The sequence below is a fragment of the Rhineura floridana genome, chromosome 12 (genome assembly GCF_030035675.1).
Source record: "Rhineura floridana isolate rRhiFlo1 chromosome 12, rRhiFlo1.hap2, whole genome shotgun sequence".
Classification (NCBI taxonomy): Eukaryota; Metazoa; Chordata; class Lepidosauria; order Squamata; family Rhineuridae; genus Rhineura; species Rhineura floridana.
The window spans coordinates 12,967,404-12,983,444 of NC_084491.1; the positions used below are offsets into that span (position 1 = coordinate 12,967,404).

The 16,041-nt window shown below is 44.8% G+C and overlaps 1 protein-coding gene across 2 annotated transcripts in view; it reads left to right on the plus strand.

Moving 5' to 3' along the window:
* The window catches only part of PDLIM2 (PDZ and LIM domain 2), a 95,980-nt gene that overhangs the window by 65,759 nt on the left and 14,180 nt on the right, over positions 1–16,041 (plus strand). For both annotated transcript variants that reach the window (XM_061593038.1, XM_061593039.1), the window contains exons 6-7: positions 2,511–2,592; positions 13,228–13,382. In XM_061593038.1, coding sequence (XP_061449022.1) covers positions 2,511–2,592; positions 13,228–13,382 — 237 coding nt within the window. The remainder of the gene's footprint in view (positions 1–2,510; positions 2,593–13,227; positions 13,383–16,041) is intronic.

The following is a 16,041-nucleotide window of genomic DNA, read 5'->3' on the forward strand; positions in this document are numbered from 1 at the left end:
CCTTATAACAACCCTGTGAGTTAGGTTAAGCTGAGAGAAATTGTGACTACCCAAGGTCATGGCACCTGGTTGGCCACTGTGAGAACAGGATGCTGGACTAGATGGGCCACTGGCCTGATCCAGCAGGCTCTTCTTATGTTCTTATGTTCTTATGGCTGAGTGGGGACTTGAACGCTGGTCTCCTAGTGCAACACACTACCCACTACATCAGGCTGCCTGGCTCTCTCGCTGTCTCTCAATCATTCATAATTTTGTTGACTTCTATCATATCACCTTTTAGTCATCTTTAAATTAAAAAGCTCCAGATGCTTCATCCTCTTTACATTTCCATTTTCTCTCAGCCTAACCTAACCTCTGATGCTCTTTGTTAGAGGGGGTGACCAAAACTGTGTCAACAGTTTTCCAAATGTACCATGGAGTTATATAAAAACATTGTAATACTGTTTTGTTTTATTTTCAATCCCTTTTCTGATATGTACTTTATCTTTCTCACTTTTGCTGTACATTAAGTTGATGTCTTCATTTAACTGTCCATCACAGCTCCAAGATCTTTTTCTGTTTGGTCAGAGTGTATTCAGATCCCAGTGCATCCCTTTACCTATCCTGAACCTCATTTGATATTTTGTTGTTCTTTCACCCAGTGTGGAGAGATCTTTTTGGGGCTGTTCATAGTTAGAATGGGTTTTTGCTCTCGTAAAAGGGTATGTTTTCTCCTATCATTGTGTGTGTGTGTGTGTGTGTGTTAACACTATCAAAAGAATTCTAGAAGGTTGGCAGTGCAGAACCTGGCTTTGCAGAGGCCACATTTTTTCTTCTACATGTTTAATATTTCTAGCTATTAATAATGCTTCCACCATTTCCCATCCCCAGTGTAGACATTAGGCTACTACCAGGTCTGTGGGTGATACTTTTTAAAATATTGGTGTACTTTAACAACTTTCCAATCTGCTAGAAAGATGATTTTAGTGAAAAGTTACATACATTGATCCTCCAACAATTTTTTTTTACATTTGAACTCATCAAGTACTCCTGGATGTATGCTGTCTAAATCTGATGACTTGTTCATTTGTAATTTCTCTTGTCTCCTCTATTTCGCTTACTTCTTCAGATGCCCTTTCTTCAGAAAGTGGTTCAGGCCCAAGCATCTGACAACTATTGCAGTCAGAACCAACACAAAGAATTCATTCAGTTTCTCTGCAATTTTCTATTATAGCTGTTTTAAATAACCTCCAATTGTTCTGAAGAGATTTGACCTTCTTAACTCTTCCTTTCAGCTTCCTTTTAACTAATCCCCTAATTTTTCAGAAGATAGCCCTATCAGGCCACTGTAGGAGGTGAGAGTGGTTGGGAGGTTTGCAAATTATCCTGTATTGCTCATTTGCCTCAGAGGCTCTTATTAATCCATATAAAGTGGTGAGTTGTGTTTGCTTCCAAGATCACCATTGCTTGGGATCTGAAAGCATAGTTGATCCTATTTCAGCATCTAAGACCTAGGAAAGAGGACATAATTGCCTCCCCCACTAAACCTTCATTAGCCACCCCCCCCTCCCTGTAATTGGAAGAGCCAGGAGCTGCAAACTGCACAGCTTCCCATATAAGGAGATGCCCTATCCTCAAGGAGACTAAAATATCTGGTACTATCTGCCCCTGGGTTGCTAGGTAGCTCGTAAGGGGTAAAGGGAGCTATTGTCCTATATGGCCCCCAGGAAACCTTCAGAGAGCAGTGATTGAAACAGGCACACTGATAGTAATATGTAAGGTCTGTTGTTGTTGTTGATCACGACTTATGGCAACCCTATGAATCAGCAACCTCCAGTAGCATCTGTCATGAACCACCCTGTTCAGGTCTTGTATGTTCAGGTCTGTGGCTTCCTTTATAGATCCATCTCTTGTTTGGCCTTCCTCTTTTTCTACTCCCTTCTATTTTTCCCAGCATTATTGTCTTTTCTAGTGAATCATGTGTTCACATTATGTGTCCAAAGTAGGGTAACCTCAGTTTCATCATTTTAGCTTCTAGTGATAGTTCTGGTTTAATGTGTTCTAACACCCAATTATTTGTCTTTTTTGCAGTCTGTGATATGCACAAAGCTCTCCTCCAACATCACATTTCAAATGAGTTGGTTTTTCTCTTATCCGCTTTTTTCACTGTTCAACTTTCACATCCATACATAGAGATCGGGAATATCACAGTCTGAAGGATCCTGACTTTAGTGTTCAGTGATAGATCTTTGCATTTGAGGACCTTTTCTAGTTCTCCCATAGCTGCCCTCCCCAGTCCTAGCCTTCTTCTGATTTCTTGGCTATTGTGTCCGTAAGGTCTGAAGAGAGGAAATTTGCCATCATTGCTGCCTGCCCCTTAACTCATCACTCCCTTTTATTATAATAATAACAATATAATAGCTGCTGTTGTTGTGTTCTGTAGGTTCCCCATTCCTGATATAAATAACTATTTGCTGTTTCTTCCCTATAATATGCAGATAAGCCTCCATGTGTCTGTGTTCTCTTTCCAGCTTCCAGTCTCTGGAGAATTCATTGGGAATTTCTGACGAACACTCTTCACCTTATGGGCAGCAGCGTTCACACATCAAGAGGGTAAAGATTTTTAAAAGCCCAGGCTGCTCATGGGACTCCTTAGAACCCTGTAGATGATATCTGCATAGCACCATCAAAGTTTCCATGCTGCTATATGCTTGAGGGGAAACCTGTCCTAGAAGCCTCTGCTGCCCCCTTTAGGCTATGTCCTCAATCACTGACTTTTCCCTGCTTTGATGCACATGTCCCTGCAGGTTAGCAGCACACCTGGCTTGGGATGTTTGCTTGTTCCTACCTGGTGTCTCCAAGCAACAGCTGGGAGCTGGGGAAGCAGAGCCAGTTTGGGGAGGCACTGTTTGACACAAGAGGCAGGGTGCTGGGAGGTGATGCAGCCTCCTAAACGTTCCGCTTGCCTCTCCTTACTCTTGGGATCTATTAAAGAGTGTATTCAAAGCAATCCCCCTGACTGCCCTGGCAAAAGGGACCTGTTTGTGTTGGGAGCTTGAGTTCTATGGCAACCCTCAGTCGTGAGTTATCTTTGCAGTGGGGCTTGGAGAAGCTGTAACACTGTTCAGCTCAGCCACTCCTGTTATGTTAGCAGCTGGTGTGGGGCTTATAGCTCTCAAGAATTGCTCAGGGCATAGATCAGGTGTGGGGAACCTTTGGTTCTCCAGATGTTGCTAAAGTACAGCTCCCATCAGCCCCAGCAAACATGGCCAATGGTCAGGGATTATGGGAGTTATAGTCCAGCAACATCTGATTTAGATATTGTTGAATTTTCACTTGCAACTGCATCAGAGTGAGAGACATTCATGGGATTCGTTTGCCATCTAGCTTTGTTTTCTTTCTTTTTTTAGATTTTTTTTCCAGTTGCTGTTTCAGAAGGAATTGTGAGCCTTCTCTCTGTTCAGCAAAGAGAGGCCGGAAATGGCATGTGCTTTCATTTTGTTTTTAGTAGGGGTGGGAGTTCAACAGGCTGTAGGTGTGCCAGAGGATGCATGACTGTGAAAGTACATTGGGTATATATGAGAGAGAGCGCACTTCCAATGCAGAATATGGGTGAAAACTACAGAATCTGCATAGTTCTAGTTTTTATAACAAGCACATCAACCTCCTAATCCCTATATAGTACTAAGAACTCGAAAGCATGTGGGCAGGTCTCTACTTTTTAAATGCTTAGAAACCAGAAGAGCCTTGATGACTAGGCTGTTTGTGGTATCTTCAGTAAGAATGTTTTCTCCCCCCCCCATGTCCTTTTATCCCCTCCCTCTTCGTCTTACACAAATATTTTCTCTTTCCTGGGTCGTTTTTTGTGAATAGGATGGGAGTGACAAAAAGGTTTAACATGGTTCTATATTGTGCAATGACATAAAGCATGTAAATTAAACCCAGTAAAGCAAGTCTGCATTATTTGCAGAATTTAAATTGCAGAATTTTGCTTTTGGGCAGTAGAGTTTATTTGTTCACTTAATCAATAGCCTGCCCTGATTTGGGCAGCTGACAAAAGCGAAAATAGCACTCCACCCCATCAAAACAGAACCTAACAAAAACAGTTTTAAAATATAAAATTTCCCCCCACTCTTGGCCAATTTAATCCAGAGCATAAAAGGTTAAGACCAGGCAGGCTGGTCTTAATGCCTCTGAATAGTGCTCAGGTTAGACTTTGGCAAATCTTAAATCAAAGGGAATTTCATGCTAGCAAAGCCCTGCTTTGCACCCTTACAGTCAGAACCAGTTATCATTGGGATGCTATAGGGAGCATGGTAGCTAAGAGTCTGAGCCATGAATCAGGAAATCCATGGTTCAAATTTCTCCTCTGTCATGAACTTTCTGTGTCTGTACTGGGGAACCTTTGGCCAGATATTGTTGAACTACAGTTCTCATCAGCCCTAGCAAGCATGGCCAATGGCCAGGGAAGGTGGGAGTTGTATTTCAGCAACTTTGGAAGAGCCAAAGGTTCCTCACACCTGCACTAGGTGATCATAGCCAAGCCACTCTCTCTGTCTCCCCTATCTGCAACATGGAATTAATAATACCAATTTACCTGTAAGGTTGTTATATGGATTGCACCTAGTTAATGCATTTGAAACTCCACGAACACTTGAAAGTACTAGACAAATGTTGAGTTGTTGTGCACCCTAGATACACTTTGCTGCAGTTGGTAAAACCTTTCTGGGCCTGGCAAGTGCCAGTTTCCTAGGGTGATTCTGCTGGAATGCCCTTGTCCTCCTCCCAAGAAATCTGTTCCTCTCTTCTTATGGACTTTGTTGAGCCTCTTGATTCCTCACCCATTTGACCTGGCATCTCCCTCTCCTGTTGCTGTTGGGTTGGATGCTGTTGTTTGCTTGCTTTGGCTCCAGGGGCTGGCCCTCTCTCTTTTTGCTATGTTCTGGGTCTGTTTTTCAAGCCCAAATTGGGAAGGGAGGTGGGCCTCAGAGCACAGTGCTTGCCAGCTGGCACCTTGCTTGCCCCAGCCCCTCAACCCCTTGGCTTCTCTGTCATGTTTTTCTTTCCTTCTTAGCATTTATTTGCTTTAGCTCTTGGCTGTGTTGGCCGGCCTCCTTCCTACCCAGCGGTTGCATGTATCAGTGGTTGGGGCTGAGATTTGAGTGTTGGAGGGTGGTTAGCTGGGGCTTAGACCTCGTTGGTTCTCTCTTATCTTATTTCCCCCAGAAAAATTCCTTAGCCATGCAATTCTTCAGATGGGGAGAGCAGCAATTAACCTAAAAGAGTGCGACTTCTAATGTGAGCTCCAAATCAAGGAGGAACCTGCCCCCAGCTGTCATGTCTGTTCTTTTTCTTCCTAATATCCAGAATCAGAGAGTTTGGGTGCAAAGAGAGGTTAATACGTGGCAGGTGCACATTCAGGCATGTGGCTTGGACAGAGAACAGATCAGTGGACCATAACATGAAACAAGCCAGAGCCCTGCTATAATAAAACCATTTGACTATTTGTCAAAAAGGGCACAAAATCAATAGCTATCTCCCATTGTTACTCTCCAGCAACTCTCATTCAGAGGCAGACTGTAGTGAAAAATGGAGGTTCCATTGAGCCATCATGTCTAATAGCCATTGACAGCCCACTATCTCCTCCATGATTTGCCTAATCCCGTTTTAAAGCCATCTAAACTTGGTGAGGTGGCCATTGTGCATCTTGTGGCAGTGAACTCTGTACACTACAGGTAGAGGCATACTTAGTTGGTTCCAGTGCATCTCCACCTCTCTTTTCTGAAAACGGGTGCATGACACTAGTCAAACTCAATCCCTTTTTACTCTAAAATCCTGGTCAGATCAGCTCCAGTGCCTTTTTAAAATTCAGGTTCAGGCAGATTTTGCAACTGATTGGTAGATCAACCTGTTTGTCTTCCAGATGTGGCCAATGGAAACACTCAGGCAGTAGGCTCAGGCAGAGACAGTGATTGGCCCAACACTTTGCTATGGGCGATCCTGAAAGGTCTGAAGGCAGCAACAGGGAAGGGAGGTGTGGCCAGCAGAGGGCCAAGTCACTTCAAAATGCAGCCAGAAAAACCATATTGCCTGCTTTTGAAGCTGCTAGTGTGCCAGTATGGTGTAGTGGTTAAGGTGTTGGACTACGGTTCGAATCCCCACATAGCCATGAAGGTCACTGGGTGACTTTGGGCCAGTCACTGCCTCTCAGCCTCATGAAAACCCTATTCATAGGGTCACCATAAGTTGAAATCGACTTGAAGGCAGTACATTTACATTTAGTGCGCCCACAGCCTACTTATGCATTGGAAGGATTATTTTGAATCTACAGCCAATTGCTTGTCTTTGTGATGCTGCATTGTAGTATTATGGGTTAGAGAGAACAAATTCTTTATCCACTCTCTGTGCAGTATTCATAATTTTCTAAATTTCTGTTAGTCACCTTTTCTTTTAATCTAGCCCCAAATGTTTTAGCCTATCCTCATAGGGAACGTGTCTCTTTGATGATTTTGGTTGCCCCTTTGTGTACTTCTTCCGGTTCTGATACTCTTGTTTTTAAGATGAGGTGGCTAGAACTGGAACATGTTATTGCAAATATGCAAGCATTGCTGTATTGGCATTTCCCACTCTCTCTTTCCTAATAAACCCTAGCATGACTGATCAAAACATGGTAAGCTGCTTAGAATTGGTAACCAACCTCTCTCTTGTGGGTCTGACCAGTAGAGCTGTCTTATGTTAAGTATTGATATCTGAAAAGGGCGCGCAGTAAACTAGAGAGTCTGTTTTATCTCTTCTCCCCGGTTGTCCTAACTCTGCCACCAGTCTACCAGGCTCTGCCTGAGGATGGGGGTTTTGGAGGTAGAGAGAGGGGGGGGGAATCTTGTGTGCTGAAGAATGTGTATTTGGTATGTCTCCAGAACTGCAAAGTCAGGCAGATTGAGTCATTTAGCAAAGCCCCATAGAGTAACATGAAGTCTTAGGTGGAATATCTTTGAGGGTTTCATTATCCCTTGGAACCAGCTGTGTCTGTGTGTGCAAGATGGGTGGGCACTCTTCAGCCAAGGAATCAAGTCTTTGCTTGGAGGGCAAAGGAGGTGTGGTGAGGTCCAGCTAGAATCTCATTTGAGCTAGGCAGCATAGAAGGCAATTTCCCCCCTTTGAGGTATCCCTTTGTTGGGTGGTGATGGATCTGAGAATAGAGATCATGTACAATGCTGATTAGTGTGTTTCTATCCAGTCTCTTGTGCTCTGCTGCTCCCAGAAACATTTGCTTCTTGTTAGGAAGGGATTTCTCCTTTCTTCCATCTCCAAGTCCTTTAAACAGGAGCAGATGCAGTAGAAAAGGGTTTTTTATTATTGGACTAGCAGCAATACTCTGCCTTCCAAATATCAAGCAACCTGGGGATGGGGAAAGTCGGGTAAAAGACACACAGGAGAGGAGAGAAGGCAAAAGAGCATTGGGAGGTGGGGCCTGAGGTTCTCAGTCCCTGATCTAACCCAACATTGTCAGCTGTGATTAGCTGTGGTGCTTTCTAGGGAACTGGGCAAAAGGTTTAACTAAAGATGCCAAAAATTGAGCAAGGCGCCTCATATGCTAAGTATATGCTAACTCTTAAATACTAGGCAGGCACCATCTCTGTTATCTTTTTGGCACCTATTGAAGACCTTCCTTTTTCAACAAGCCTTTTAAGTTGAGACCTATCCCAGTCTACGTCTGTGTTGGAATTGCTTTTTAATATGTTCTTAAACTTTTTTTAAAAAATGTTGTAAATCTTAGATGATGTTTTGAAAGCTTTTTTTAAGAAACGTTTTTAAAGATGTTTTGTTTTAATGTTTTAAAGTTTGTTTTTATGATGTTTTAAAGTTTTTAGTGCTTTTGTTTGCCACCCTGGGCTCCTGCTGGGAGGAAGGGCGGGATATAAATCAATAATAAATGTTATTCCCTTATTAGCAGCTGTGAAATGCACTCTTGAAGACTTGGGGCTCCCCCTTGTGGTCAAGGCATGCCCTGAAACGAACTGATGTGAGGGTTGTGAAATGGACAACTTTTGGACATGTCACCCCATTGGGCAATCAAATGTGTCCACCCAAAGGCTTTAAGCATTGATTGTTAGGATGAGTATGAGCACAAGAATGTGCAAACTCCAGCTCTTCTTCTCTCCCTGCTTCTCCCTGTACCCTTGCAGGAAATGAGTTCAATGTGGGCTTTAACCTGCTTAACTTTAGCCCCATTCAAGAGCTAGTCTGCAGATGACTGTCCCACTGTATCCCGAGAACAAGCTGCTTCCTCATTGCCATGCTGTAATGTATAGTGCAGCTTGCCATGGAGACTCTCACAACTGCATGGAGAGTTTTCCTTACGATGAGGTAACTTTTGGATGGTCTGTAAAAGCCATGAGACTACATGGGAGGACTATTCCAGCAATTAATTTTGTCGTGCTGCTGCTTTCCCCCATAATTTCTGACTTCACCAAATGGTTCCAGTCTTTATAGAAGATACCTGCTGCAAATGTTTCGGTGCCACCAGGCTCATCAAGGCAATGAAGAAGATACATTTCTGCAATAGTTAATGATTTCTGATTTTAAATGTTTACATGGTTTTTTGCAAGGGAAGCCACCATTGTTCCCATTCCACAAGCGTAACTGAGGCTGAAAAAGGGACTTGGCAAGAATACACAAAGCATCTGTGGCAAAAATGGGACTAGAAGCGAGGCCTCCCAGACAAGACAAACTCTCATCTTCTGGATCGCATTGACTCTGAAGTAGCAGTGCAAAGTTCCATGAGATTCCACAATTTGAGCTGTACAGGATTCCCAGGATTTTCCTGTCCCTGTGGCTAGCACAATAAATTTTACAAAATAATTCAGCACAAGCAATTGTACATAGTTAAAAGAACTCAGCTTTTCTTCAGTTCAGGTGGCAATATATTAATTGCTATTTTTTGTAATATACAGCCTTGATTATGACCTCCCTCTGCTACAACATGACCAAGGATGGGAAGGCATTTTTCTTGTCTTGGTATTTTCATGCCCACCCAAAAGATCTGTTCCACACACATTGGCACTTTGTTGCCAGCACTTTGAAATCAAGTTTTTTTGCAGGGTGACTTGAGGTAGGTTAGAGAGTGACTGGCCCAAGGTCACCCAGTGAGCTTCATGGCTGAGTGGGGATTTGAACTTGGGTATCCTCCCTATTTCTGGTCCAACACTCCTAACAACACAGATAGATTTCTGACCCTCATGGTTGCAAAAACATGTTTGAAAGGTTGCTGGTAATTGCCTGCTGGGACCTCAAAGGCCAGCAAGTTGTCTGATTAGATTTCTATGGTTAGGGGTGAAGCTTCTTGCTCTTTCCCTGTGATTTATTGGTCTCATTTCTCCTTTTCCCCAATGGCTTATTTTCCAGATTTGTATAATTTTTACAGGTTGCCAAATTCAGGATTTCCTGGGTGCAGAGTTTGGATTGTTTGGTTACACTCAACCCCTCAGGGTATGCATATGAATCCTATGTCAGTTGCATTCCGACTGACTTGGGGCTCATCCAAACGGAGCGGGATAATCTACGTTTTCCATATCTGATTCGTCATCTGACAGTCCTCACTTTGCCTGCTTGTTCGCTCTTTCCTGATTAAAAAAAAAACCCTTTTTTTGCGCCCGCACACACAGCGGGAGGACCTGTACTTCTTCTCGCTTTTTCCCAGCTCCTCCCATAACACTCCCCCTATCAGCCAAGTGGTCCGCAAAATATGATGTATGCTCCTCTCCCCTTTGCAACGAAGCACAATATCGCACATGCGCTTGACTGTAACAGCGCAAAGTTTGAATTTCCTATGGATGTAATGGAGTTCCTTGCCGCTCGCCACTCTGGAGCAGAGCCGGCAGGTTGTGTGTGCTGATATGCCAATAATTCCTGTATTTCTGTGTGCTTGTATTTGCGATATAACACAAAAACTAATGTATGTGTTTTTGCCTTTATGCATAGTAAACATTCTGGAGATACACAGGGCTGGCAAGTCTCAATCAGCAGAGAGAGCGGAAGGCTGCAGGCAAGAATGAAATCCTGGCCTGGAGCCAAGGGTTCCTAGCCAATGGATGCTGAATGCACTCTGGGCGACTGGCATCCCTTCCTTCTCCATTGCCTGCTGCCCCTTTTGCTCGGTGCCTTGCCTGGCAGCACCTCCTGCCAGTTGCTGCCGGCCCGCCTGAGCTCTCCTCCCCTTTTCGCCACTCTGGCTGGCTTCTCTCTGATCCACCCCTGGGCTTCCAGGGTGCTCTAGCCCACCACTTCGCTCTACAAGCGGCTGGAGCGAAGGGGCAGCAAAAACGCTCTCCCGAGGAGGGGGTCAAGGGCTCCAGGGGCTTTGTGGGGGATGGGGCACCCTCCGAGAGCCCTCGCCACCCCCCATCTCCTCCTCCACCGCCACCTCCTCCCCAACAACCAGGCTTGCACTGCAACCGCCTGCTTCCTTCCTTTGCTCTCTCTTTCTCTGATCCGGTTGCTCCATGTTAGGCAGCCGTTCCCCCCCCTTGCCAAGCCGCCGATCAGCTGGGCTGACAGCTGAGCCATCAGAGCGCCCCACAGCTGATTCGGCAGCCCCCTTCCCTCGCCGCTTGACGCCCAGCTCTCCCTCAGGCTGGCGAACATAGCTTCAAGCAGCCTGTAGGAGAGAGGCTCCTGTGAGGAAAGGGGTTGCCTGGGAGCCTCCCTGGGGTCTCCCCCCACGTGGGGGTGGCCGGGCATCACTGCCCGCTCTTTCCCCAGCTGGCCCTCGCCACCAGCGACCCCTTCCTCCGCTCTCCTTACAGAGCCTCCTTAGATGGTTGCGGGTGGCCATCTAGCAAACCACTTATATGCCAATGATTCCTGTGGGTTTTTTGGTTGTATTCGCGATATTTAGCAAAAACAACTGTATGCTTTTCTGCCTTTATGCATATTAATGTTTCTGGAGATACACACGGCTGGCAATTCCACTTATTTCTCCAGAATAGCTCCTCCCCATTCTCTCTCTCACTCTGCCTGCCTCTCCCTCTCCGCGTAGGCAGCGTTGGCGGTGGCAGCGTCAGGGAAGAGCTACTGAGAGAGGCTTCCCAACCACTTCGGGCAAAACTTGATGCTCCATTGCCTTCACCCCCCTCCTTCTCCCTTTTCTTCCCGTGGCCCTGTACAAAGCGCCAGGCTCTCGCTTATCTCTGCTGTGTGTGCCTGTGCGTGTCTGTCTGTCTCTGAGCGAGGAGGAAAGAGCAAAGCGAGCTCCCTGCACCAACCAGCCACACTTGAGTGAGACCAGCCAGGAAAAGGGGGGCTTTACAAACAACCACAATTGCCACCCAGTTCGCACGCTGGCTAAAAATTAACGGCTGTTTCTGCTTCTGCGCAAATGCGCTTTTTTGCATCTGCGCAGTAGAAGTTGCAGAGCCCCCCCAACACCACCGCATTGCTCTGATTGGTTCAGTTTTCCTGGGCTTTTCCTGGTCATTTTCGAACATGTGCAAAAGTTGAAATACCTGATTGGCTGTGAATGAGAGAAGAGGTATGGGGAAACGCCCAAGCACCGCCCACGGAACACCTCCTGCTCTAAAGTCCATGGTATTGCATCCTAGCGCCTGAAGGTACAGCGGATGATTCCCGGTTTAAAAAAGCAAATAGCATTTTTTGCTGTAACGGCAAAGCGGATTTAACAGCGAGAAAGTCCGCTTTAACAGGTGACGTCGTATGAACCATGGAAAATTAATGAACACACAAAGCGATCATATTGCAGATTATACAGTCATCTGGATGAGCCCTTGGACTCCTCATTAATTAGAGTTGTGCCAGATGTCCCCGAGGCCTCCTCTGTTCAGTTTTCTATGGATAGTTTTCAGCTTGTAAAGCCTGAGGATGTGGACAGGATTCTGGGAGAAATGAGGGCCACTACCTGCTCTCTTGACCATTAGCCCTGGATTAGCCCATCCTGGCTAATTAAATCTGCCGGATTGGGAGTGGCTGGCTGGTTGGCACATTTGATTAATATTTTCTGAAGGGAAGGTTTTATGCCAACATTGTTAAAGGAGTCTGTGATAAGACCCTTGTTAAAGAAGCCTTCCTTAGATCCTGTGGATCTTAATAACTTCCGCTCAGTCACTAATCTCCCTTTTCTTGGCAAGGTGATTGAGAGGGTGATTCTCTTGGATCCTGCCCTGCTGCTTGAATCTCAGGTGGCTGCAGTGGCTAGGAGTACTTTTGGCCATCTCAGAATGGTCTACCAGCTGTGTCCATTCCTGGAAGCAGTTCTTGGCTACAGTGATATGCTTTGGTGACATCAAGGCTTGACTACTGTAATGCACTCTACATAGGGCTGTCTTTGAAAACGGTTCGAAACTACAGTTGGTTCAAAATGCTGCAACCAGAACATTAACTGGAGCACAGCGCAGGGAGCATATTACCCCTGTGCTTTATCGACTCCACTGGCTCCCAATTTGTTTCCAGGCCCAATTCAAAGTGCTGGTTTTGACCTTTAAAGCCCTAAAGGGCCTTGAACCAGTGAATCTGAGGGACCACTTGCATCCATATACTCCTGCCCTGGATTTAAGATCGTCTGCCTCTGGTCTCCTCTGCATGCCTCGAATTAAAGATGTCAGACTGACAGGCACACATGTGAGAGAGCTCCTAGGCTTTGGAATTCACTGCCTCAAGAAGCCCGTTCTGCTCCCTCCCTGATGGTTTTCCGGAAACTTGTAAAAACTATCTTATTCCGGAGAGCCTTTGAGAGAGCCTGACGGGTGAGTCTGACACTGTCTTTGTTTTTTATTTTTTATTTTATTTTTTCATTTTTGTCTTATGTTTTTACTATTATTTCCCCATATATGTACTTATATATATACATGTAGGTTTCTCGGTTTGTTTGGATATATATGCTTATTGTATTTTATTGTATTTTATGTATTTTAAATAATTGTATTTTATGTATTTTAACTTACTCTTTTGTCTTGTGCTTTTATTGTGTATAATTTTATTATGTATGTGTGTGATTTTATTGTAAGCCGCCCTGAGTGCCCCATTGTGGAGTAGGAGGGCGGGATAGAAATATTTTAAATAAATAGATAAATATTTCAGGAAGACAGTGTGAAGCAACTGCTTATTTGCATGGGCAGAGTCCTACAATGTGTGGTGATCACTAAATCTCTTCCTGAGGTTGAGATAGCATTGTGCTGCTCCTTTCCTGCAGAATGTCTTTACACCTTTCCTTCTGTCTTTTTGTGTTAACTGCAGGAACAAAGAAGTATCAGCTACTCTAGCAGATCTCCAGTTGCAGTTCTGCCTCCATTAAATGGTTCTCCATCCCCTGGAGCATATTCATTCTCCAGCCCATGGGAGATCAGGAAAGACCAGAACAGGAGCCCCTCTTCCTACCAGCGCCGTTACAGGTGATACATCTAGTCTAGCTTGCCTGGTGTTGCCAAGTGGCCAAGGGCACTTCCAGACTGTTCCTATCTTTCGAGTGGGAGTCAATCACATACCAGCAAATTCAGGCTGCACAATTAAAGCTGATTTGGAGCTCTTGTGCAACGTAGCCACTTCCACAAAAGATCGGATTTCTTGCAATAAGGAAAGTGATAGGAAAATGTAGTGGAAAGTGTGGGGTAACTCTTGCTTTGATGCAACAAACAAATCGGAGTGAATACTCATTAAATAGCCAATCGTGCCTAATCTCCCTGGAAACAAATTGGGATGAATACTCAATAAATGGAATGTCTGGAAGTGACATCTGTGTAAGAGCGTAGAGTTCCTGGTTCAAAGAACAGTAGAGGAATCATCTCACTAGGTGCCTTCAGCAAGTTGCTCTTTGCTCATTTTCCTCCTCCAGCCCCTACCTGCAATATGGAGAGAGTAAGACTGGCTTACCCTATGGACCGGTTGTAAAGATTATACATTTTTATTGCTGTAAGCTGCTTTGAGTCCTAGATAGTGGGAAAAGTGGGATATGAATTTTAATTAATAAAGATTACTAAAATCATGCATGTGAAGCTGCCAGACCGAAATGCCATGAAAGATCCCATGATCAAATCTCCCAACATCATTCATTCATTCATTCATTCATTCATGAGATTTATTAGTCACCCATCTGCTGGGACTGGCTGATTTGGTCAGGGAAATTGCCACACACACACAAAGGCTGCTGTTAACCCTTTTGGAAGTGAAGTACAGACATCATGTGTTACTTGTGCTTCCCCCTCTTCCCTGGCAGAGCTTAAGAGAATTGGGCATGGCGGCAGGTTTAGAGTAAGAGAATAGAGGGAAGGGTTAAACACTTCCTCTTCCCCAGTGCCATTTTTCCTGTAAAATTCACACATTCTTCCCCCAGATCCTTTGGAAGTAAAGAAAAATATGTCCAGAGATTAAATTAAGGATCTTCTGCATCCCATCCAACCTGGCCTTTGGAATGAGAGTGCTGGTCTTAAGAACATAAGAAATGCTTGCTGGATCAGACCAAAGTTTTATCTAGTCCCACATCTTGTTCTCACAGAGGCCAACCAGATGCCCATGGGAAGCCCACAAGCAGAGCCTGAGCACAACAGCACTGTCCCCATCTAGCTCAGTATAGAACAGTCTGACTGGAAGCAGTCTTGTCTCTCCCACTCCAAGACCTTTTGATTGTGGGCACCAGGGATTGATCGAACATCTGCTTAGTCATTCAGCTATGGGCCTCCTCAATGGTTTTGAGCACTTGTAATATGTATGGAGTTGCATCACAGCAGTGCAGGGAGGTAATCTGTATGTAAAAATTTCCCAAGGCAAAGCTGTCAATTTGGGGATTAAAGGAGTTGTTCTGAGACTGAAGAAACAAGGGAGGAAGCACATTCTGGATTTTTGCTGCTCGCCAGAACCACTAAGAGGTTGCTCCCAAGAAGAACACCAACCTGGTCCCATCCATTGGCCCAAGAAGCAGCAGCTGTAAGGAGCTTGCTCCCTCTCTTCCTGCCAGGAAGAGCAATTGGCTCCAACTGCTAGTTGCCCTGGAATTGCAGAGCTCTGCCTTTCCCCAACTGGATGCCTGTTAAGTGGGTGCTTCCAGACTGTTGCTATTTTAGGGTGGGATTCAGTCACATAACAGCAAGTTCAGATTGTGAAGCTATAAATGATTGGGAGGTCTTGTGAAACAAACCCACTTCCTCAAATCATTCTATTTTTTGCTAAAAAGAAAGTAATGGGAAAATGGACTTCAAAGTGTGAGGTAACAGTTGCTTTGATGCAACATCATCTAACTTCCCACAAACAAATCAGAATGGATGCTCATTAAATAACTAATCTTGTCTAATCCCTCTGCAGCAAATCAGAATGAATGCTCAGTAAGCAGGTCTGTCTGGAAGTGCCCTTTGTTCTGGCAGCATCAAATTGATGTCCCTTTTTTTAACCCACATTTCTCTTCCCCCTTGTATGCCTTGCCTTTCTCTTCCTCTGTTTTGTGTGTTAGTTTATAAGCCTGAGGGGAAGGTCCTGTGTGTGTCACTTCTTGATTAACAGGAACCACTTTGGGAGACTAGATACAAAGGATAATGGCAGAGTTTGGTAGTGAAAGCCTTGAACCACACTATTGATGGAAACTTCAGGTTAAATCTGTGGAGTATTTCTATAGCTGCAGCTGGAGAAAGGCACGCAGGGTTGTCATTGCCCAACCCAGAAATAGCACCTGTCCCTTTTAAGGGTGTGTCCAGATGGTAGCTTGTCATGTATTCAGTTCAGTGCTTATGTAATTAATCCAAAAGATGGAGAGCTAGCAAAGCATGTACTTCTCAAAACACAGGGACCTTGTTTGTGTTATTATAGTGTGACTCCTGCCATGCAAGCCTCATGAACTATATTGGTTCCAGTAGTGTACTGGCAAATTCAGAGATGCAGGGTCCCTCCATATTAGTCAGAGCCACGCCCTTCCCCCCTTTTTTGATGTTAGGTTGAGAATGAGATGCTTGTTAATGCCTTCTCTCAAAACAACAGACATCCCTAAGAGCCAATCGACATGAAAGGGGAGAGTGTTAGCTACTGAGAAGAGTCTTCTCAGTGGCTAACTCACCTCCTTTCACTCTG